Here is a 24,382-nt window from a genome sequence, read left to right as displayed (position 1 = left end):
ACATTATATTCAAAGTATAATGCAATGACTTTTAAATCAGTTGCATGAATTATAACTCAGTGCCATGATGACATGAATAATAATGTAAAAATCAGATTCATAATTTACAAAAGTGTTGGTTGATAGATTGAAATTTGATATTTAAATCAGGCAGTTACCATGTATGAATAAAAATTTTTAATCAACATGAAAATATCATTGTGAGATTAATGTTAGAGTTATAAATAGAAATTCATGTATTTTTCACGTTTTTGCTGCCACTGTTGATATTTAAATGACAAAAGTTTATACAATACTGTGCAGTCAACCCAAATTATTTCAGATGTGACAGAATTGACAACAGCCAAAACACACATTGAAAATATTAACACATTCATCACCAAGCATCGTGTCTTCAAGTCAAGTATCATTTGGACTTTTCCTATCTTTTTATCACAAATATATTATTTCCAAAATCTTGACCCTGACTATGGTTACACACACACACATACACACATAAATAAATATATATGTATAAATGTAGATAGACACTTGGAGTAACTATGCAGAATTACATTTATAAAATAAAGTTTAAATCATATACCAACTTCTAGAAAATAATGGAGTTTTTTAGTATACTTTTATCACTAAGATATATGAAAATGGTGGTAAAGATGAATAAATGTTACCAAAGTATAACAAGGTTAGTGTGGCTTTTGGTAGATTTTTATATAAAAGCCATTCTCATAAATGGCTCCTCAGAACAGTGAAAGAGAAGATAACATCCTTCGCCCATCAACTTACATTATAAAGGAGCAGGTTCAAGGTGCTGACAAATGTACCGTTGTTCTCCCTCACAGAAATAGCAGCTGAGGACCTAAAACAGATTGAGGAAAAGGAAGGCATTGATGAGATTTTAAAAGTTTCAGTTATATCTTAATGTTAGATTTAATGCAAACAACTCTTGAGCAATCCTGACATACTTTTAACTAGGTCTGTAGTGTGCATACTGTTTAAATTACTGAACAGACAAATAATCAAAAAGCAAGAGGGACTAAGTAAAGACAAACTGTTCTTTATGATCTTTTTATTTATAAAGGAAACTTTTTTACATATTTTATTACTTACATGAAGCTTTTGCAGAAAAACCTCATTCCAAAGAAAATTGAATCTGATGCATATATATTTTCATCAATTCCACTTCAGTAGAAGTTTCATGAGATCAGGGACTTTGTTTTACTTTGTTCACTGCTGGAACATTGCATGGCACGTAGTAGGTGTATAATATTTATTGAATAAATGAATACATTTCCAAGTGCATTGAAGTTCAGGAATGCATATAGTGGGAAAGTTGAGGGGAGCAGAGTGAAAGACTATGACCTCCTTCCCTCTGCACCTGTATCCTTTTGACTCAAGGCCTTTCTTTTCTTGTTTTCCACATCAAAATCTTGCTTTTGACCAAGTTGTTTGTCATCATTGTGCCATTAAATCATCTATGAATATTTTTTACCTGAAGCAAAATGTGTCCTCCACGTTCCCTGTGACTAAGATTAAACAATAACTTTACTTTTGTGATAGAAAACCCTAGAACTGGAGAGGGAAAGTTCTTATTCAATCACCTCATCTTGTCAAAACTATTTCACAAATCCATATGGTTATATTGTAACGTGGATGTATAACTGTCTTGGAGTATGTGCTTTGGAAGTAATGAATGAATACATGACTATAAACAAAAGGCAATGACCGCAGTCCATGTCTGATGCTCTTTGGTTCTGGGTGATACCACCTTTCCTGGGAAGCATCAGCAACTGTGCAGGTGACACCTCAGCAGGAGGCAGGGAGACCTCAGATTCTGGGCAGCAGAGTCCACCAGTGAGAGATACGGCAGAGAATGAAGCCAAACAAGACCCAAAAATGCAGTGACCGAATGCTCTACACACTGGAAACAGGACAGGCCCTTCTGGACTGCATAAGCAACCAGGGTTCTTGGGTTCTTGGGCAGTTTTGAAGGGAGCTAGGAGAACCCAAGGCAGACACCTGATTAGTTTAAGCCAATTTTAATTGGGGGGTGGGGATTAAAACTGAGCTGTTGATATGCATCATAACAATAACACTTACAGATGGATAGAGAGGTAGATAGGTAGGTAAGTAGATAGATAGATAAGACCTTATATGGTTTCCATTAGATTGAGTTTAGCTATTCTCAACAAATCCTACTATCTTTATAAGTCCCTCAAGGGTAAAAATGACTCAAACCAAAAGACAATATGAGAAAGCAAGAATAAAATGCGACTTACGAAGCAAGCTGGGTATTATTAACCAGGTATTCCAATGGATAACTACAACTAAATTTGTAAAGAAGTCCAGGTAGATAGCTGATGATTGTTGGTGGGTCTGGAGTATCAATATATCCTGAAATATTTCCTATTTGTACTGAAGTTGCATTTCCATAAGCACTGACTCCAGGAATTGTGGATACCTGTTAGAATGGTAGATCAAGCTCAGTTATTAAATAGTTACATGTAAATCTAGGCATTTCATATGCAAAATAAAACATTAGACAGATCATTTCTAGGGTCTGTTGCAACTATAACATGGCATGGTTTTGAAATTATACACATATAATGCTACTTATAAGTGATCATAGGTCTTTTTTTTCTTCCTCTCATAAAGAGGGTGATTTTATTCTTTTTTAATTAGTCTTTATTGGAGTAGAGTTGATTTACAATGTTGTGCTAGTTTCAGGTGTACAGCAAAGTGAATCAGTTATACATATACATATATCCACTCTATTTTAGATTCTATTCCCATGTAGGTGATTACAGAGTATTGAGTAGAGTCCCCTGTGCTATACAGTAGGTTCTTATTAGTTATCTATTTTATATATATATATATATATATAGTGTGTATATGTCAACCCCAATCTCCCAATTTATTCCCCCTGTTCTCCCCTGGTAACCATAAGTTTATTTTCTACATCTGTGACTCTATTTTGTAAATAAGCTCATTTGTAGCATTTTTTAAGATTCCACATATAAGCGATATCATATGATATTTGTCTTTCTCTGTCTGACTCATATGTGTCTTTTAACTAAATAAAACTGCATATAACCAAAGACACTATACTCATATTTCATAAATAAGAAAGTAGAGAGACTATATGTCACTCGTTGTGCTACAGCAAGTAATTTGAAAACGCTCATGGGTAAAGTCCAAATTCCGTGGCATGGCCTAGAAGACCCCTGTTAATCTGATCTTGTTTTCCATGTTAGCTTCACATCTCCAGGCTCCCACTCTTGGTTAATAATGTCCCAGCCCCAGGGCCCTTGTTGCTCTGGCCTTTGTGCATACTCCTCCTGCCTCCACTCTCCCCTCCTCCCCATGACATATCCCACTCCTCCCCTGGATCTCATCTTCCCTGGAAACTTCTCCTGATACACCCCACAGCTTCTATTCATGCACTCACAGTGCATGAGCAGTCTGACTCAGCACACCCCCATCCATAATCAGAGCTCTTTGTGGGCAGGGGACCCTCCTGGTCTTGTTTGCCTTTGTCCCTTCAGCATAGCTCAGTGACACCAGCATCTTGGGGTCCTCGAGATAAATTCTGAACAAATGAATTAAGGTCACAAATTTTCTTAGGGTCGATCTTCTCAGGGTCTTCCTCTGTGGTACCTGGAGATTCTCATCCCCTTCCAGGACAATAGTTCATAGGTGGGTTGCAGAGGGATCATGAACTCCTAGAATTTATATAAAAATATTGTCCATGTGTATATTTTCCTGGGACTGATTAGCTTTCATTTCTCCAATCCCACTAAAATTTAAGAACCAGCATTTCAGGAATAATCAATAATGTTCTTGACCTTCATAATACAATTGAGCTTCTCCCACCATGTCAAATACAATATGATGCTCAATTAATATTTTTAGCAGATATTATGGAGACCTGTAACATTTAATTTTCAACAATAGAATACACTTTATACATGAACCTAGGAGCACATGGGCAAAGCTGAAGCAATTATCTAGCTGACTCATGAAGAGAACTAAAATCATTATGAATGAAAACATTTTGATTCTAATCCAGATGATTTAGTAGTCTACTTAATTTTTCCCATACAGGACTATCCTTGGAGCAAACTCCAAAGGTGGTGACATCTAAGACAAAAATAAAAAACGAAGCGATTCTTCCTCTCTACACATCGTTTGCCTGACTGGCTAGCTAAACATGCAAATTCCGTCTGCAAAAAAAAAAGTATATACATATATTTATATATATACACATAATATATATCTCAATTTTTATACCACAGTAATTCAGCTCTAAAAAAAAAAATGAAGGTACACACATGAACATGTACACACACACACACACACACACACACACACACAGGCTTTGTCTGGCATTTCTCCCAAATTGTTTTTCCAGCAGCAGGGTAAGACTGAAGTCAAGAGTAGAAAGCTCCTTGAAGGAGAGGCCTTGGGCTACCATGGGAGGAGGGGCAGTGGTGCTGCTCTCCACATGGGCTCCCTCCCTCCACACAGAATTGGATGTGTAATAATCAACCTGCATCACTCTCCCTCACTCTCCCTTAGGCCCACTTTATAACCTCTCTGCACACAACCCAGAGAGATGAATAAATGTTTTCAATAAAAAGAGTCAACAATACTCAAGCTGTAGACTTGGAAATGGTCATGGGCACAATATTCTAACTGCCCTCTGGGAAAAGATAAAGGAGATTCAAAGAAATCTCTTTTTCCTGTCTCCTATCTCCCACCACGTTTTAAAAGCCCTGCCCTTAGAATAATCAAGCTTTCCCCCTTAATCCCAAACAATAATTTATCAAGAGGAAAAAGTGATCTCTCCTTCTTCACTGGGCTAAGTGGTCATGCTCATTGAATCTTCTTTTTGTCTTTGCTAAGATTAACCAATAAGACTATATTTAAACAAGCAAAAGAAAAAAATAGTGCTAAATGAATTTTAGTGTAACACCCTCCAAATCACAATATTTTTACTTCAATTAATTTTAATTCCCAGGAGAGTGAATGCCTCTTTCAATTCTATTTTTGGTGTTCAATGCATGCATAAATAAATGAATAGTGTAGACTAGTGGTTCTCATTCAAGGTGGAAATATTTGAAGTGGTGTTTTGATTTTCACAATGACTGGAGAGAGCGTGCTACTGGGATTTCATGGGTAAGATTGTGTATGATAACATTTTGAAATTCAAAGGACAGTCCCACAGGATGAAGAATTTCACACTGGAAATGCTAACAGCCCTCTTTTACAAAACACTGGTGTGGATCATTCAATGGTAAACATGATACCTAGAAGATTCTAAGTTTCTCATTCTATATTTCATCTTTCTTCCTGAATGAGGTCACTAAGAAGCAATAGGCCAAGTGATCCATTGCCAAACTCACTGGAATATAAAAGATACTGCCATAAAAAGCATGAGGAACATAGCTAATGATAAACTGTAGAGACATATTCCTCAGCGTCACTCACACAAAATAATGTTGGTTAGAGTAGCACAGTTAATCTCAGGTCCCTCAACCACCAGCTACAATAAACAGAACCACTATTGGAAAATAAAATTGTATGATTGGGAGCAGAAGCCTCAAACAGGCAAAGGAAAGCTATTTGTTCAGTTTTATTGGAATTTTTTCCCAAAAGGTAGATTGGGCTTCTGATTATTTCATGAAATTGGGAGGGTTTTTTTAGTTATGAGCCCCAAACCTAGCACACAATTTCACACTAATCTTACCACTAAATTGTTTCCACAGCCCTCCAAGGTGCTGAGATTGATGATGAAAATGACCACCGCAGGAAAGGTGTTGTTATTGATGAACCCCCTGCAGTGGGAATCCCCATGCCTTCCGTTCAGTGCCAGGTCTGTTTCAGAATAACCGGAGAAAAGTACTGTGCAAAAATTAATCTTCATTGTAATGGTCTGGACCCCACAGTAGACATTGATGTCTCTTTCAGCTGAAATAAAAAATATTAAAAAAACAAACAAATCACAAAAGCACAGCATGGGGTCCAAGAATAACTTTAAAAACCCCTGAGGTATTTTCATCCCCTTGGTCTGTTTAAGTCTTTGATTTAGTTATTTCAGGAGAGATTTTTTTGTGTGTGTGGTACACGGGCCTCTCACTGTTGTGGCCTCTCCCGTTGAGGAGCACAGGCTCCGGACGTGTAGGCTCAGCGGCCATGGCTCATGGGCCCAGCCGCTGCCGCGGCATGTGGGATCTTCCCGGACCAGGGCACGAACCCGTGTCCCCTGCATCGGCAGGCGGACTCTCAATCACTGCGCCACCAGGGAAGCCAGGGAAGCCCCCTTCGATAACTATTTTTTCCCCTCCGTAGGATGCTTCTGCTATTCCCAATCTTTGTCTGAGGAACTCCTACTCATCCCTCAGGTCTTGAATTTCATTGTCTTTTTCCCAAAGACTTTCCTGATCCCAAATCTAAATTATGCTATGCTGTCTTATGTTGTCGAATTGACTTGGAATCTTATATGTATTTGTATAATTGTCTTCTCAATAAATTGAAAGTCCCAGAAAGCAGGAAGCTATGATATTCATTGCTGTACTCCAGTGAGTAATCAATTAATTACTCACATAAAGTATGGGGCAATAGACTGCTCTAAGGATGTACAAAGTAGTGGTCCTTTTTCTTAGGTAGATCACAGTCCATAAGAGGAGATAGATGTGGCCCACATTTACAGAAAGATTGGACAGAGAACCATGGGGTGGCATAGCAAGAGAACCTTACCCAGCCCAGTTGATTAGGAACAGCTTCCTGGAGAAGATGGCATTGAACTGAGTTTTGAAGTATCGGTAGGAGTTAGCTACAAAAAAGAGTGGGAAACTTACAGCACAAAGAGGACAGCATGAATGATGACAGAAGTGTGAAATAAATATGCTCAGGCTGGTTAGGATCTGGACAGTTCCATTTTCATTTGAATTTAAAAAGCAAGGAGGAAATAGTAGGCAATGAGGCCAAGTAGCAAGCACATAGGCAAGATCACAGGAAACCTTCACATACAAAATGGTCTCTGTAAGGTAGCAAAATGTCTACTTAAATGTGAAATCAAATTCTCAACTACTAGAGCGTGCACTAAGAACTCTTTATGCCTGGGGAAACAGAGAATGAGTATCATTGCATTACTTGGCATACCATAAATGTATGGAAGTTAATACATATCATTAAATATGTTACAAAAGAGGTATCACTCCCTTAACTTAAACCAACTAAAGATTTTAGCTTCCTCACCTTTGTTCGAGAATTAATTGATGCCTATGCTAGCTTAACAATGGCAGTGATTGCTTTGTCCAGACATAGTGCTCTCTTCCGTTTTCTGCTTTATGACTCGAGACTTGTAACCCCTGTAGTGGAACTGAATTTGCTACAAGCTGATCCCACTTGGAGAAATGATAACAAACTAAAGACTTAAAGTGTAAGAAAGGATTCGTTCAAATCCATCCTAACCTAGCATTCTAAAGACTTTTCACTGTCCCTTCCAAGGAACACATTTTTCCCTGGTTGTAGATACTAAAGACATCTATTCAGCACAACTTTTCCATTTGTGAGGCTTTGAGGGAAACAAAAATGCTACTTCAAGTTGCCAAAGAGCAATTTCTGCCAAAAGTAGAGAAATTTTTTTCAGTTACTGAATAACAGTTGCTCTCAACAACTGAATTTTTTTAGCCTTTTTATTGTCCAATCCCTGGCCTGAATTGTAATATCCCTTTGAACAACACTGCAGTATTAAACAATCCAATGAATACAAGCTAATGACAAAAAAATAATCAAGGAATAAACATCTTTAGAGGTTTGGTTTCTAGTGTTTTCGGTCTAAAGATACCAAGTATGTCTAAAATGGTAGGCCTGCATACAGAGTTTATGTGCAGTTATGGTGCCAAAAGGGTGATTTTTCCCCTGATATTTAACCAAGCTAAGTTATTCATAGGAAATTTAAAAATGCAGTATTCAACTGAATTCAGATAAAAATAAAGAGATGTTCTGCACTCCTCTTACCTACCAATCAGGCAATGAGTTTGTCTCAGATTTTCTAAAATTATGCAAGTTTAAATATCCTGTCACACTAAATATCCTGTCACTATCTATCTCACCATGTACAAAAACATAGCCTGATATGGGGTTCATAAAATATGGTTACCTTATAAATGGAGTAAAAAGGGAATGGATCCAATTCTGTATATGTGAATAAAAACATCACTCTACCTATTTATCTCCAAGAAAGTTCCATTCCTAGAACACCTAATATACTTTTCCCTTTAGACATAATTAATGACAATATATTCTCAGCATATGATTCACATATTTAACAAACATATCTATTTTCTTTTTCTCAACAATTCCATACTCAACTGGCTTACATCCAATGGCATCCAGATGAGGCTAATGATTCCTAGTTTTTGATACATGGAATGATTTTTATCTCATCTCAGTACTATTAAGTTTGAGACCTACATTTCCTTTCAGTAGTGTCAGAATATTTAACATGTTCTAATTATTACCTGGATTAATAAGGGCACAGATCAATGCAAGTATTCAAATAATTTGCACACATATATTCTGCAACACAAACACCCCAGAATTGAACTGAACTTAGCACTGCAGTGCAGTGGCTCAAAAATGTTCCTTCACTATTGACCTGAAAATGTAAAAATCTGTATGAAAAGCAATTCTGGGTGTCATTGTAGATTGTATACAAAGGGTGGGGTGCACAGGAGTTGAACACACAAAATCAGTGCCATCAGTTTTACACAAGCTAGAGGCTATTTGGTCCTATTTATTTTCAAGATCTAAACTACATGTCACTTCATGTTAACAAAGTATCCCAAAAAAGCATTTGTTTATATACAGTATGTTAGTCTCTGTGCTAAACTCTGAGGATAAAGACATTAGCAGGACTCCTTCACTTCAAGGACTCATGGTTGGGTAAAGGACACAGAGAAAAAAACAGACAATTGCAATGCAGTTGACAATGATATGATAGAGGTTTGAATACCACGTTATATACAGACATGTCTTGGTAGGGCACAGCTGTTTGGAAGGGATTGTTGGGAAGAAATGAAACAGTTCCAAGTGGCTAAATTTTATAAGAAATTGATTAGATGATGGCATGAAAAGAAGGGGATGTCAAACTTATGGTCAAGTTTCTAGCATTAGTGACTGGGTGGATTATTCCCTGAGATAAGGAATACAGGAAGGAAAAAGATGATGAGCTCAGTTTTTGAGAGGCTGAGGTACATAGGGGACATTCAAGCAGAAATATACAGCAGGTAGTTGGAAATAAGAGTCTAATATTTAAAGGATAGAAAAGAGTAAGAATTATAAATTTGATAATCACCAATACTCAGTACATCAATTATAAACAATAATAATAGATGAAATACCCATTGAGAGCACTCAGGTAATAGAAATGGGCTGAGAAAAGAAAAACAATTTCTAAGCCTTCCTTTTATAAGACTTAATTTTTCCAATGATATATAGTCATTCTCTTCTGCTCTATCCCACATCATGCTAACTATGAGTCTACAATAACACCTACATTATACCTGGGAGTGGATATTTGTTTTCCCACTAGATTATGAACTCATTGAAAGCTCTGGGTTTTCCCAGCATGCCTAACAAACACTCAGCAAGTGTTTATTAAAATATGTTTAATTAAACTCTTTCACAAACAGCATGCATGATTTCTAACTTTTTAATATCAACTTTCAAGATTCACAAAGAAAATATGTGCTCAATGATATAGGTTCATCTTGACTGTTCATCCAGAACTCATATTTCCTATCTGTACTCTGCCAACTACCTGAGATGATTCCTGTTTTCAGACGTTCAGAGGAACATCAAAATTCTCTATGTCAGATATTTTCTAATTCAACACACTAAATAATATGAAATTAATGGATTTTTGCTATTTGTTTAGGTATTTAGCTTTTTTTTTTTTTTTTTTTTTGGTACGCAGGCCTCTCACTGTTTTGGCCTCTCTCCCGTTGCGGAGCACAGGCTCCACACACGCAGGCTCAGTGGCCATGGCTCATGGGCCCAGCCGCTCCGTGGCATGTGGGATCCTCCCGGACCGGGGCACGAACCCGTGTCCCCTGCATCAGCAGGCGGACTCTCAACCACTGCGCCACCAGGGAAGCCCCATAGGTATTTAGCTTTTTTAAGTGCATTAGTCTGGCAATTAATTATCTTGCTTTATTATTAATAATAAATTCTTAAAATCATTTCCTCTTAACAGCAAGGGATTTGCTAATCCTTACTGTCATTAATAGCAAGCAAGTGCGTGACAGCCAGTTGGGGTTAGCATAAACAACATAAAGCTGGCAAGACATCATGAGTACCAGGCTCCAATCAGCACTTCTTATGAATATGCATTACAGAAAATCTTATTAGAATGCAGATTCTGATTCAGTAGATCTGGGATGGGGCCTGACCTTTACATTTCTCACAAGCTCCCAGGTGATGCCAATGTTGCAAGTGAAGGGGAGCAGGATATGCCACCCCAAAATATGCCTCTTTGGCATAAGGATTACCTTAACTTGATTATTTTTAAGAAACAGCAGGGATTTCCCTGGTGGCGCAGAGGTTAAGACTCTGCACTCCCAATGCAGGGGGCCCAGGTTCAATCCCTAGTCAGGAAAATAGATCCCACATGCATTCTGCAACCAAGAGTTTGCATGTCACAACTAAGCAGCCCACGTGCCACAACTAAGACCCAATGCAACAAAATAAATAAATAAATATTTTTTTTAAAAAAAGAAAAAAGAAATGGCAGACATAGGAGAATCCCCGAAAACAAATGGAAGTTACTCTTCTGAAAGAGACATTTACATTTATAAGGGAAATCTCCATTTGTAAGTGCATCTCCTTCTCTCTACCAGGAAGGAAGAGGGAAACTAAACCTCCAGAAACTCTTACAAATGGAGGCTATAGACCTAAATCTGCATAACAACCGTACTCCTGTTTACTGTGATTTACCTGATGACCTCCCATAACTGGCTTCCCCACCACCACCATCGCTTTTGTCTTTAGCTTGAGATGGTACTTAAGGTAGTGGCTTGGGCCATTTCAGGGAGTTACTCAGTTTTCCTGGGTATCACCCATGAATATAGCAGGTTAACATGTTATTAAACTTCTATTTTTTTTCCTATTAATCTGTCTTTTATTATAGGGGGCTTCAGCTAAGAACCTAGAAGGGTAGAGGGAAAATTATCTTTCCTCCCCTACACAAGTCTCTTAACCAACTGAGTTACTTAGTCATAACTATACATTTTGATTGGGCAGGAATTAATCCTTAGGTGGGTTCTATCAGGTGGGATTAAGCACTCCCACCAAACTATGATTTATAATAGGCTTACAAGAGGGAGAGGTTTGGATGAAAAAGGGACAGGAAAGAGAGAGAAACAAATTGTAAAGGGCATGGGTGTGTGTCTGAGTCCCTTTTTGAGGAACTAACTGGTTTGAATTACAATGAAAGAGGGTTGTGAAAGACTTTGTGAGACTGAACCCAAATGAGTCTACTTTAGTGCTCAGGTGGCAATGTGTGAAATAAAATTGGGAAGAAGGTCAGTCTTCTCCTTCCCCACCTCTACCCCATGCTACAAACCATAGCAGTTTAATAACCAGAGGAGCGGTACAGTTACCTCAAATGGCAACTAGGCCCTGGGCACTCCTCGAAACAGTTGAAGGAGACGTGTGAGGCTGCGTGAGTCTGTTGTGAGCAACTGACGGCTCTGTGCAGTTCAGACGCAGGTATTCCCATGAATATGATTGCACCTGGATCCATGGGCTGGTTTATACACACTTAAAGGTAGCATTGGTTTAAAACTAATTGTATGAACCAAAACCTATTCAGTATAATAGGAGGAATCTTTTCTGTATGCTGAAGACTGTGCTGCTTTGTAGTACCACAGAAATCTCACTTGGAAATACAGGACACTCATCCCTCAGTATCCATGGTGGATTGATTCCAGGACCACCCTTGGATACCAAAATTTAAAAGAAATCCATGGATGCTCAAATCCCTTACATAAAATGGCATATGCAGTATTTGCATATAACCTATGCACATCTTCCTATATATTTTAAATCATATTTAGATTATTTATAATACCTAATATGATGTAAATGTTATGTAAATAGCTGTAAATACAATGTAAATGTTATATAAATGTTTGCTGGCATGCAGCAAATTCAAGTTGTGCTTTTTGGAACTTTCTGGAATTTTTTTTCTGAATATTTTCATTGAGGTTGGTTGAATCCACAGATGTGGAACCCTTGGATATGGAAGGTCAACTCTCATTTATTTCCTGGACTCCAAGAGATATTCCAAGACTATATAATCTTAGCAGATTATAAAAGTAATTTATATATTATTTCTACTTCTATCTCTATAAAATGAGAGTAGCAATATTTGGCACTACATAAACTTAAAATTGCTTAGAAAACAGATGTTATATTTGTTGTTTTAACACAATTTTTAAAGTTAATTCTCCTCAAGTTTTTATACAATATTGAGCAAGAAGTTTAAAAGTGATATTGATATTTCATCTACCCAAAATACCAGCAGCTGATGAAGAATTTAAAGTGGATTAGGAATTCAGGTTTCCCCTCTGTATTGAACAGGTTCTTCACCACCTCAGTTTTCCCCTTCAGTTTCTCATTAGCAAATGCAAGCTGTTGTCTGCAGGGCTGAAAGAAATACATACGCAGTCCTCGATAAACTTTGCAGGCTTCTATTCACACTTGCTAGAACTAGGAGAGTTTGGTCATCTTTTTCAAGCAGAAAAGAGCATATAGGTTTTACTTATACAAGTAGAGGAAATGAAAAACCATGCATAAAAGACTTTTGTTATTAAAATAAAGAAGAACAATTCAGAACTCTGAATTGTTCAGTCACTGAAATTGCTGACTAATTCCTCTTCTCTCCACTGCACTTTATCACTGAAGGTTAATCAGGATGTGATCTGCAATCGCTGTCTTGATCAGTTCTTCTGCCTCATGTGGTGTAGTAATTGCAGCCACAGCTGCAAAGCGAAAGTAGGCATCCTCTTCACAGCTTGGAGACCAAAACACTACTACTATGTAGGAAGGCAGCAGAATTGGCCTTTCTTACCTACACAGAGAGACAGAACATATTCCCTGGGATAATTATTCCATAATCCACTCTTACTTTGTCTTTGGGCACAGAAAAGTGTAATGGTTAAGCAAAGCCTAACACAAAATCAGGCAGCTCATTTTACTTGACCTGCCCATGAAGTCTATCACTGAAATAGGTGATTCTCTATTTTATTTCCTGGGGAACACTGGTACTCATTGAAATATTAATAAATATTATCAGAGAAAAAATTTCCTTAGTCAAGCTGGTCCTGAAAAAGCTAAACAAATTTTCCTACCATATGATTTTTCAAATTCTTTAACGTAGCAGTTTCCATCGTGATTCTCCATTTACACATAATTTTTAAATTTCAGTTTTATTGAGATACAATTGACATATGGCATTATATAAGTTTAAGGTGACAGCATAATGACTTGACTTACACTTATTGTGAAATGATTACCACAATAAGCTTAATTAATATCCATCATTCATATAGACACAAAAAAAGGAAAAAAATGTTTTCCTTGTCATGAGAACTTTGAGGATTTACTCTCTTAGCCACTTTTAATATATTTTAAATATAGCATACATCAGTGTTAACTATAATCATCATGTTGTACATTACATCCCCAGTATTTATTTATCTTATAGTGTTAAGTTTGTACCTTCTGACCACTTTGATCCATTCTCCCGTGCCCCCACCCCTGCATCTGGTAAGCACAAATCTCTTCTTATTTTCTATGAGTTTTGTTTTTGTTTTTTAGATTCCACATATAAATGAGATCATATAGTATTTGTCTTTCTCTGTATGACATTTCACTTAGCATAATAACATTTGCAGTCCATCCATGTTGTCACAAATGGCAGGATTTCCTTCTTTTTTATAGTTGAATCATATTCCATTGTGTGTGTGTGTTTTTGTGTGTGTGTGTGTATCTCACAACCCATTCATCTGTTGATAAACACTTTGGTTGTTTCCATGTCTCAGCTATTGTAAATAATGTTGCAATGAACATAGGGTACAGATGTCTCTTTGACATAATGATTTTGCTTCCTTCAGATATATACCCAGAAATGGAATTGCTGGATCATATGGTAGTTCATTTTTATTTTTTTGAGAAATCTTTAAACTGTTTTCCGTAATTGCTGCACCAATTTACATTTCTACCAGCAGTGCACAAGGGTTCCCTTTTCCCACATTCTCACCAGCATTTATCTGTTGTCTTTTTGATGACAGCTATTCTGACAGGTGTAAGGTGACATCTCATTGTGGTTTTAATTTGCATTTCCTTGAGGATTAGTGAGCACCTTTTCCTGTGCCTACTGTCCATCTGTATTTCTTCTTTGGAAAAATGTCTATTCATTTGTTTGCCCATTTGTAATTGGATTATTTGGTTTTTGGTATAAATCTTTTTTTTTTTTTTTTTTTTTTTGCGGTACGCGGGCCTCTCACTGTTGTGGCCTCTTCCGTTGCGGAGCACAGGCTCCAGATGCACAGGCTTAGCGGCCATGGCTCACGGGCCTAGCCGCTCCGTTCCTGGATCGGGGCACGAACCCGTGTTCCCTGCATCGGCAGGCGGACTCTCAACCACTGCGCCACCAGGGAAGCCCTCATTTTTTAAACTTAGTATTCAAGATTCACTTTAAGGCATCATGGTTTGATGGAAAGAGCTCTAGTGTTATATCTCTGACAATTGCTAGCTTTGCAGTATTAGAAAAATTCTAATCCTCAATCTCCATATCATAAAGTAAAAATTAAGAAGTTTTGTAGGTTTATTGTAAGAAATAAAAGAGAGAATTACATAATGTGCTTAGCATTCTATACATGGAATTTATTCCTTCTTAGCACTATTTCAAATAGAATACAAAATGACAAGTCATAAAACATTGACTTACGTTCAGTTTCCCATGACTGGTTAGTGCACCATAAAACAATGTCAGGCCACAAAGTTTCTGGTGTCATTAACCTAATCTCTCCTTGATTGTGCCTTTATCATTAAAGACTTCTTTAGAGGCTTGAAAGTTTAGGCTGACCCTTACATATACCATCTTCTAAAAGAGGGGCTAGTTCCAGAGGTATCCATTAGTTGCAGAGGCCAAATGCATTTATCTGTATGTTTCACTTTGGCCAAATAATTCTTTGGTACTCTAAAAGTCAACTATGGATTGCATTTTATTCTTGGAAGAGCATAATTATAATGCCAGTTGGGCATTAGTCTATTCCCTGCTACTAGCTTAGATAGGCAAGAGTTAACTACCTTTAAAATTAAATGGTATCCCTTTAAATTTAAAATGAGTTAGGTCATGGTGGTTCTCTTGGCTTAAGGATAAATGGCATGGAAATTAAAGAAAATAGTTCTAATGTCATGAAACAGCAAAGGCCAGATAGGGTGAAATGATTACTCTCATCATTATTAACATTACTTTGCATTTAGATAGCTCCTCTCTTTTGCCAGACTCATTCTCATTCTAGCCCATTGCTTAGTATCTGAGCAGCTTGTGGAGCTCCTAATGACATCAAGGGTGATCCTGATGTGGAAGGGAAGCCACAGGTCAAGAGGGGAGTGAGCAATTAACCTTCAGGCTTAATTTGCTCACTCTGGTCTTTTGCAAACAACCTGCAAAAATGGGCTTACTTGAAAAGACTACCCATATAAACTTAAAGCCTCTCATGGAACTTTTGATTTATCTAAATTCTAGATTTTTTAAAATATAAATTTTAAATTGCAACAATTTGTGTGTGTGTGTATAAATTTGGAAAGTTTGGATATTTGTTGTCTAAGCCCAAAAGTACTAAAAGTGCTAACATGTGTAAGGACAAATACAAATTTAAAAAAAGAGGTTTAATTCTCCCTGTTGAAAATAAAGGAAGAGACCATTTATATCAGAAAACTTGTAAGTACTTTCTCTTCTCCTTGAAATGTATATAAATCCTTTTGAAAACTAGATAGGACTTTTGTCAGCTTTACGATGCAGGGACGTCTTTCTCAAGGACTTGGGAACCATCTCTTAGAAATGTAAACATCAAGGAAAATAGTATCCTTATCTCACAGTCTGGGGAGGGTGGGAGCCTCACTTCGTGGGAGCCTTGCTCCAAATCACAAAAGTACCTCCTTTCATAAAGATATGAGAATTTTATCTTCCCTCTGGAGAAAGCTAATACACTAACACAGATGGTCACCTTAATTACCAGATAAATTCAGGATGAACTATACGTGACAAATGGTGCTGTCGAGTCCTCTTACTTGAGGACTGATTATTATTTATTTTGAAAACATGTATGCAATGGGTTGCCTCTGCTTGACTATGTTAAAGAGTGAGATTCCTTTCTGTCTTTGCAAACTTTTAATGAATTGCCTGTGTTGAGCATCACATTCTGGTTTAATGCTTATTCAATGATAAATGTGTTCTCATCTCTACTATCCTTGTGGAAGGAATTTTTGGGTTGGGAGAAGATTTTGTTTTTAGTTATATTTCCCCAAACATGACTGTGCTTTTAACTGGAATAATAGATTCAAGAAAATAATAGAATACTGTCAGCTGTTCTCAATCATAATGCATAGGAGACTCATCAGCAGGGTTTAAAATACAAATTCCCAGCACCATATTCAGAGATTCTGACACTACATATCTGGGGGAAAGCAGTGAAGTCCACACTGAACGACTATCTCAGGTGATTTTGATGCTGATGGTCAGTGGGCACCATTGTAAATGGAAGTTTTAACATAATTTTTAAATGTTACCATATGAAAAAATACTGCCTTTTGCTATCCTAGTCACTCCTTGGCTTATTTACAGGTTTTATTTACCTTTACAAGTATAATACATCATCAGCTAGTTCCTCTCTGCCGAGCAATCTTCTTACATTCTGGCCTTCTCTTTTATCCATAACAGGGTAAGACTTGACTACCCTTCCCAGGCCCCAGCCAGGCCTCTGGCCCCTCACTCTCTGAGGGCCTCTGCCTTCCACTTCAACCAAGAAGATGAACACAATTAGCATCTCTCAACTTCTCTGCCTCTGTCTTTTATTTCTCTTCTCTCCTAAATCAAACAAACAGCTGCTACTTTTCCAAGGTTAACTCCTCCACCTGTACCTTTGATCTCTTCCATATTTTCTTTCCTCATTACAGCAATTATTTCTTTGTTAGTATTCCTAGTCTCTGAATACTTACCCTTTGCTCATGTAGACTCAGGTGTCTCTAGTCCTCTAATCCAAAAATTTCCTTTCTCATTTAAACTGCTGGCTCAGTATACTCCTCCCTTTCTTTCACCACCAGGGTTATTTAAATAGTAGTCTATTTCCACAACTTTCCTTTTCCTACCCCTCATTCATTGCTCACTCACTGCACAAGGATTCAACTCTCACACAGCTATTTTCGGTTTCAACCTCTCTCCTCGGACCCAGGTCCATATTTCCTACTTCTGAGTAGAGGCTGCCACTCTACTCTCTAAGAGCATGTCAAAGTCATTATTTTCGAACCCAAACTTCCTTTCTAAAACATGCAAATGCCCTATACTTTTGGCGTCAGTTAACAGTATCGACATCCAGTTATCTAAGTTCAAAACAATCTCTAGCCTTCTCTTTCTCTCACTTCCCAAGTCAAATCAGTTCTCAAGTTCTGGAGAGTCCACCACAAAATACTGCATCTCTTAATAACTGTCTCCTTCTACTGCTTCCACTGCCACTGCCTTCGTGACATTTCTCTCTGCCTTTAGTCTCTTCTAACTTGATTCTGTCCTTCATACTTTCCCCAACATCTGCTTTCTGAAACAAAATGTGACCACATCAAATCCTTAAAAAGGTATGTTTAAAAAGATGCAATGGCTCTTCATTGCTTACAAAATGAAGACAAAACACTTTTATTACACAAATAATACAAAAAGTATCCTTGCCAAAACAACTGAACCTGAATTTATTCAAACTTCTAGCTCTCATTAGTTGACAGGTTATACAGGAAAAGAGGAGCATGTTAAATGACACATAAGAGTTACAGTCAACCAGATCCAGAGTGTTGGAATTCTAAGAAACAAATTACCAAGTTATTTAAAGAGATAAATGGCATTTCAGAAAAGCAAGGGACTTCTATAAATTAAGACAGACTTAAACATGTCAACAAATGCACCAGGTGGATTTAGAGGCAAATTGGCTGAGTATAAGATGATATTGAGTAATTATTGTTAAGTTTATTAGATATACAAGTGTAATGACTTCTTAAAGTTCTTTTCACTTATATATATAATGAAACATGAATAATGAATTTATTTTAAAATATTTCAGAGACGGAGGTAGTAAGAAGGAGAGATAAACAAAATTTATAAATGCTGACAACTGATGAAGCTGTATGATTACTATGAGTGCTTTTTTACTAATCTCTACTTTTGCATATGTTTGAAATCTTCCATAGTAAAAAAAAAATCTTATCATTTGTGGTATTCAAAATCATTAAGAACCCTGCCTTAACTTATCTTTGTAAACTTGTCTTTGGACATTCCCCATCCTGACCTCCTTATTTTACTTAACCTGTCAAGTACTTTCATACTAGGTCTGGGCTCATGAAGCCATTCCTACATACTCTTGTCTTTATTCTGGAGCAAGCCAGATTACTTCTCCTCAAATAAATTAGAAACTTCACATCAACTACCTAACTACCTACTGATTGCTCTATGCAGGTGTGTTGTTACTCTGGCATGCTCCAAACACAGGAGCATGTAAAACATTGCAGAAGGTATTTCAGTTTGCAATACATAAGTAGAAAAGTAGTTTCAGATCATCTAGTTCTTATTTTATAACTATTGAACTGTGGTTCTATAACTTTAGCTGATATAAAAAGATGACTACTTAAGTGAAACCTTAAATTACCTCTACAAAGTGCAGATTTTAGGAACCTGTGGGACACGTCCATCAATATGGTCAAAATCTCATGTCTGTCATAATATTGATGGGTTGCTATGAAATGCATTCTGAAGCTGGCGTGTGTACTTTGGTGGTGACCAACATTTCATTGAAATAGTATTTTTTTGAGTATTGCATAATATTTCACAGTCATTTTCTGAGTATTCTTCCTAAATAAATTTATCAGCATATAAGGGCAATTTTTAAAGTCTGAATTAATTTATGAGAAAAAAGCCCTCAATTAGACAAATTTTGAATGGCATTAGCCTCTCCCAATTTTATCAACCATTAGCCAATATTTTTCACATCTGTGAGCAGTCATTATAATAATATAAACTACAATGAACACTTTGTACGTTAATGTGGTTATAAGTTACAACTTCAGAAAAATGTCTTTTGTCATTTGCCATTTGTTAACATCCACTTAATATAGACAGATATCCCCCTCATTTTCCATATGTATTTAAAGGATTTACTATTCAAACATAATCGCTCTTTCCAGATACAATTAGAGAAAAGATTGGGTTCAGACTTACCAGGAAATCTACTGTGGAGGTTGGTGTCACAATTGTAGCCATTGAACTGAGCAGACCCTGGAAGCACTCTAATTGTTAGAAGCAATAGCAACCATATCCGTTCCATTGCAAAACCTAGCAAAGAGTTACTTTTCATGTGGACATCACCAGCCTTCACTCTCACTTGCTGGGAAGACTGAGGCTGATCTCAACTCACTGTTGGATAGGCAGGCTGTCTACATCCATGCAGGCAAAGCTCATTAAAGACCTAAGGATTATCAGAAATAATCATCAACAATGAGGCAGAGATTTTGGCTACAATATTTCAAAATTATTTTTATTCTTTGACTCCAGTTTGCAAGCGTGACAAAGCTAGGCTTTTGTAGTAGAAGAACTAAGATAGATATAAATCATAACAGTTGCAAAAGAAAGATTTTTATTATAAATAGGAAGAACTCAAACCAAGTATTTAGCAGATTAGAACAGCATAGCTAGGCAGACTGACTGATTTGGAGGCAATGCTACACTTTAAAGTACCAATATCCATAGTCAGAGGGATTTAACATTCAATAGTTGATTTTCAGAGAATTCTCAATACTCTCAATGACCAAATAATGTCAAGAAAAATTTCCTCTCAACAAAGGAATTCCAGGATACTACTGCTTCTCAAAATCAATGGTTTGTATATCATTTTCCTAGGAAACACAGGAATAAAGCAAAAGGGAGAACAGAAAAATACTACGTGTAGAATGACATCCTGGTTTCTCCAATGGCTGCTCATTGGTGGTTGATAATTGATACAGAAGTATGAAAACCTTGAATTCTTAGGAGAGTGTAACGGAAATCGTCAATGTGTGTTGAACAAATACAAATTGACTTTAATACTTAAATTCCAGTCAGTCTGGTATTTAATTTTCTTTTCCTATATGGCCTTTTACTGTCCTGATAAAGTTAAAATATCTTCCAGAAGTGCCCAACTTATTCTCAGAGCATAGTTTGTGCACTGGAAAAAAATCTTTTGGGTTGGTGGTTTTGGTCTATGTATAAAAAACAAAAAGAAAAGAAAACTGCAAATGGCTTATTCAAATAATTTATTGCATTTTTAAAGCTTTGGGCTCGGGGAAAAAAAATGATGTTTTAGTTGTCCTTAAAGATCTGCCCTTAGATGATCAATCAAGTCTTTAGCAAAAGGAAGGAAATACGTCTTGCTTTTGAATCGTCATTTTAATACAACATGTTTATGGTGAACTAAGTCACTTTGGTGAGGATGTGGGAAAGGAAAGCATGAGTTTACTCCCCAAAATAGACACAAAAACTATTAATTAAACAGGAGCTTCCTTCCTTAGGCACTATAACATACCACTCAGGCACAAACCTAGTCACTTTAGGAAGAACAGCCACATGTCTGGTTAGTTCTGATCCACTAGGACACTCCAGAAACAGAAGATTCACACAAATGGCTGACCCAGACCCTGGGGTCTCTTGGCCATGCCTATGCCTTCAATGTCTAGCTCCTCAGGACACTCCAAATAGAGGAAGACAGCTTTGCTCTTTTGGAGTCTTTGGAAGACTTTTAGGAAAGACAGCAGCTTGTGTCTGAACGGTACATCTCATCACACACACAGCGATGCAATGCCCCACCGCTTCCTTCTCATGATGGGTCCCATTAACTCCTAGAAGGCACTGGAGACTCTAGACTCACACTGTTGTCTCTCAATCTAGAGAAGTCTCCCACCCCTAGGGATTCAGAGTCAGGAATTTTCAAGAGTGAGTTATTTTTATTATTCCAAAAGGCTTTCTAGTTTTCTTTCCTTTTTTTTTTTTTTTTTTTTTGCGGTACGCGGGCCTCTCACCACCATGGCCTCTCCCGATGAAGAGCACAGGCTCCGGACGCGCAGGCCCAGCAGCCATGGCTCACGGGCCCAGCCGCTCCACGGCATGTGGGATCCTCCCGGACCGGGGCACGAACCCGCGTCCCCTACATCGGCAGGCGGACCCCCAACCACTGCGCCACCAGGGAAGCCCAGGCTTTCTAGTTTTATATTGTCTCACAGGAGAAAAATAATGCTTATCGAGTGGATGCTGTATACAAAGAAGGCAGTGTGTTGCCAGATCATTTACCTATAGTCTCTCATTCAAATCCTTATAAACACTGGATGATACTGGAATCACCACTCCATGTATAGAAAAGGAAAAATAAGTCTCAGGATGCTAAAGTGACATGGAAAACAAGTGGAGGGACTAGAATTCAACTCCAGATCTTTCTGATAAGAGCTTGCTGCACAAGCTACCTAAATATCATCTGTTATTAAATAAATTTCATGTTATTTTGGTTGCCATTTATCATCAGTTTTCTTTAGCTTTTAAAATCATGTACCCTTTATTAGATCTTTTCATATAAAAATAAACAAATTCTTACATAGTGAATGCAATTTGTTTAATAGATGTATTCAATAATATGGGCATTGTGAGGAAGAAAATTATTTTTTAAAAAGGGAGAGGAGGTCCTGATTGTGGAAACAGTGAGAATTATTACTACAGACTAAACTGGACACATCTATATTTAGCAAAAATGGCTAAGAAACACGTGCTACTTGAAATGGACCACTAATAGCAGTAGTAAAGTCTTTGCTTTACAACATTAGATCAGATCTGAGGTTGTCCAAAAGACATATCTCTACACTTTGAATAAGACTTAGAGCTCTGTCATGGAGATTAAAACTCTGAATAAATATTTTTTCGACAAGAAGAAGGTAGAGGTAGAAGGCAGCTTGCTTTAACAGAAAATCCATTGATTTTGATATCAGCAGATACAGATTCAAATTCCCCCTCAGGCATTTTCTAGATTTAGCATTTGAAAACCAAGATGATGATCATAAGACTTTATAAACTACAAACATGTAAAGGACATAGCACAATCTGGACATACAGAAGGCACTCTCAATCCTGTGGAGAGGGATGGTGACAGGGTCTGTGCTCCTTTGACTAAGCCACATGCTCTGGAGCTAGACTGAATAATACAAAGGGGTCCCATGGGCTAGTAACAGCCCTGATTAGTTGCATCACATTATTATATTTATAATGTTATTTGTATTGGTCTGTGTTTTCATATTATGGTACATTAAGCAGGGGAATTTTGAAGGACACCACAACTTTTGTATAGGCAGTATCCACATTCTGATCCCTATAACATTGGCAGTGCTCATGGCATTTTCAAGACTTTGGGAGTTAATGAACTATTTTCTTGTACACTCCCCATCCTCAATCCATCTCCAACATTTGCTCTGTACATAGAAAACTTGAGTATTAACTCACAGTAGTAGCAAGCTTGGAGACGTTACTTGCCACAGTTTCTAAAATTTTTTCTGAAATGGGAGTGCTTGGGGTTTGGAGACTGTGTTCAGATTCTTTACACTCATTAAAGCATAATGTCTTGTTTGCTCAGACTCCCCAGCTCCTGGACATGTGCAATTCTAGACATGTGTACTCCAGTCTCAATCTGGCTTAAAAAACTTAGTTGAGCTTCATGTCACAAGGTAGAACCCAGTGTCTGTGGTTTACCCTGGGATGACCTGAAATGCTTGTGGCTCCAGCAAACTCTGATTAGAGAACCTGAGCAGAAGCATTTCCCATCTTCTCCACCATCACTAAGTGCAGCATCCAGTGACCCTACTTTGGTGCTTAACAATGTTGTACAAGACTGTCTGACATGGTCAATATTACAAAACATTAGCAACACATTCTTAGATAACGCTGACCTTGAAGACATGTATCACAAGGTTTTTGTACATCTTTCTTAACTCAGTACCTCCAAAAATTTAAATTGATTGGGATAGGGGAGGGAGAGGATTGTATGTATAACACTGAATTTTAAGGAATTCAGAAGTGTTGATTTTAAAGAGACACTTGCGTCTCTTAAACTGGTATTGAGGCTCTGTGTTTTATACTTAGTGATACAAAGGAAGTCATATGCTGAGTGACTTGCTATCAAATGTCAATATTTCTCATATTAAGTTCTCATTTTAAAATAACTTCTAAAATATGAGTTTCTAATTTATTTGCTTAAGATTGAACTTGGAGTCAGAAAAACAGAATTTCACTTTTAATTCTCACTCAGTTTTATATAAATTGAGATAGTTCTGTCACACTGTTCTCTAGATTTTATACATTTAATAATCATTTTTTGACCCTCCTTTTATTAAGATCTGTTAAGTGCCAGATTCTGTGCTACGTTTAATATTCAACTACTAACATAGATTTAATTTTCACCCATGTTACTAATGTGGAAACTGAAGCCAAGGTTTTTAATTGACTTGCCCAGGGTCACAGACCTAGTAAATGACAGAGAAGAATTCAAAACTAAGCTTGATCTTTGGAATTACTGTAATACTCTGTTCGACTTAATTGGAGTTTGTCAAATAAATAAAATTCATGTCTTGTTAATTTTCAGAAAGTAAATTATATTAATAATGAATTCTTAAAATATGCTTTGAGCTAGATGCTTCAGATGATTGAGGCAAAATATTTTTAATATCTACATAATTGTCATGACTTTATTTCACTTAGGCAGAGTGCATAAAAAATATTATTATTTTCACAAATTGATTTAATGATACTGCCAGTGAATGTTAAGGGCTGATTATACACAAGAATGTTTTTTTAAGCACTTTTCTAACCATATTTTCTAAGTATATTTTCTAACCATGATACAGGTAAATTATTCTCCTTATTCTGAGAAGAAAATGAGGCACAGAAATGTTAGGGAATTTGCCCAAGTTTAAACAGACGACCAGTATGAGAATCAAGATTCAATATACACACCATATGATCTAGAAATCCCACTCCTGGGCA

The 24,382-nt window shown here is 37.1% G+C and overlaps 1 protein-coding gene across 1 annotated transcript in view; it reads right to left on the bottom strand.

Moving 5' to 3' along the window:
- ZPLD1 (zona pellucida like domain containing 1) overlaps positions 1-19,688 on the bottom strand; it is a 37,305-nt gene extending 17,617 nt beyond the window's left edge. Inside the window, exons 1-4 of the mRNA XM_060099902.1 lie at positions 19,553-19,688; positions 5,747-5,967; positions 2,277-2,458; positions 784-856 (exon numbers count right to left, since the gene is read on the bottom strand). Coding sequence (XP_059955885.1) covers positions 784-856; positions 2,277-2,458; positions 5,747-5,967; positions 19,553-19,688 — 612 coding nt within the window. The remainder of the gene's footprint in view (positions 1-783; positions 857-2,276; positions 2,459-5,746; positions 5,968-19,552) is intronic.
- Between the last annotated feature and the right edge of the window lie 4,694 nt (positions 19,689-24,382).

The sequence above is a fragment of the Mesoplodon densirostris genome, chromosome 5 (genome assembly GCF_025265405.1).
Source record: "Mesoplodon densirostris isolate mMesDen1 chromosome 5, mMesDen1 primary haplotype, whole genome shotgun sequence".
In the NCBI taxonomy this organism is placed as follows: domain Eukaryota; kingdom Metazoa; phylum Chordata; class Mammalia; order Artiodactyla; family Ziphiidae; genus Mesoplodon; species Mesoplodon densirostris.
This window is presented reverse-complemented; position numbering and strand designations above follow the sequence as displayed.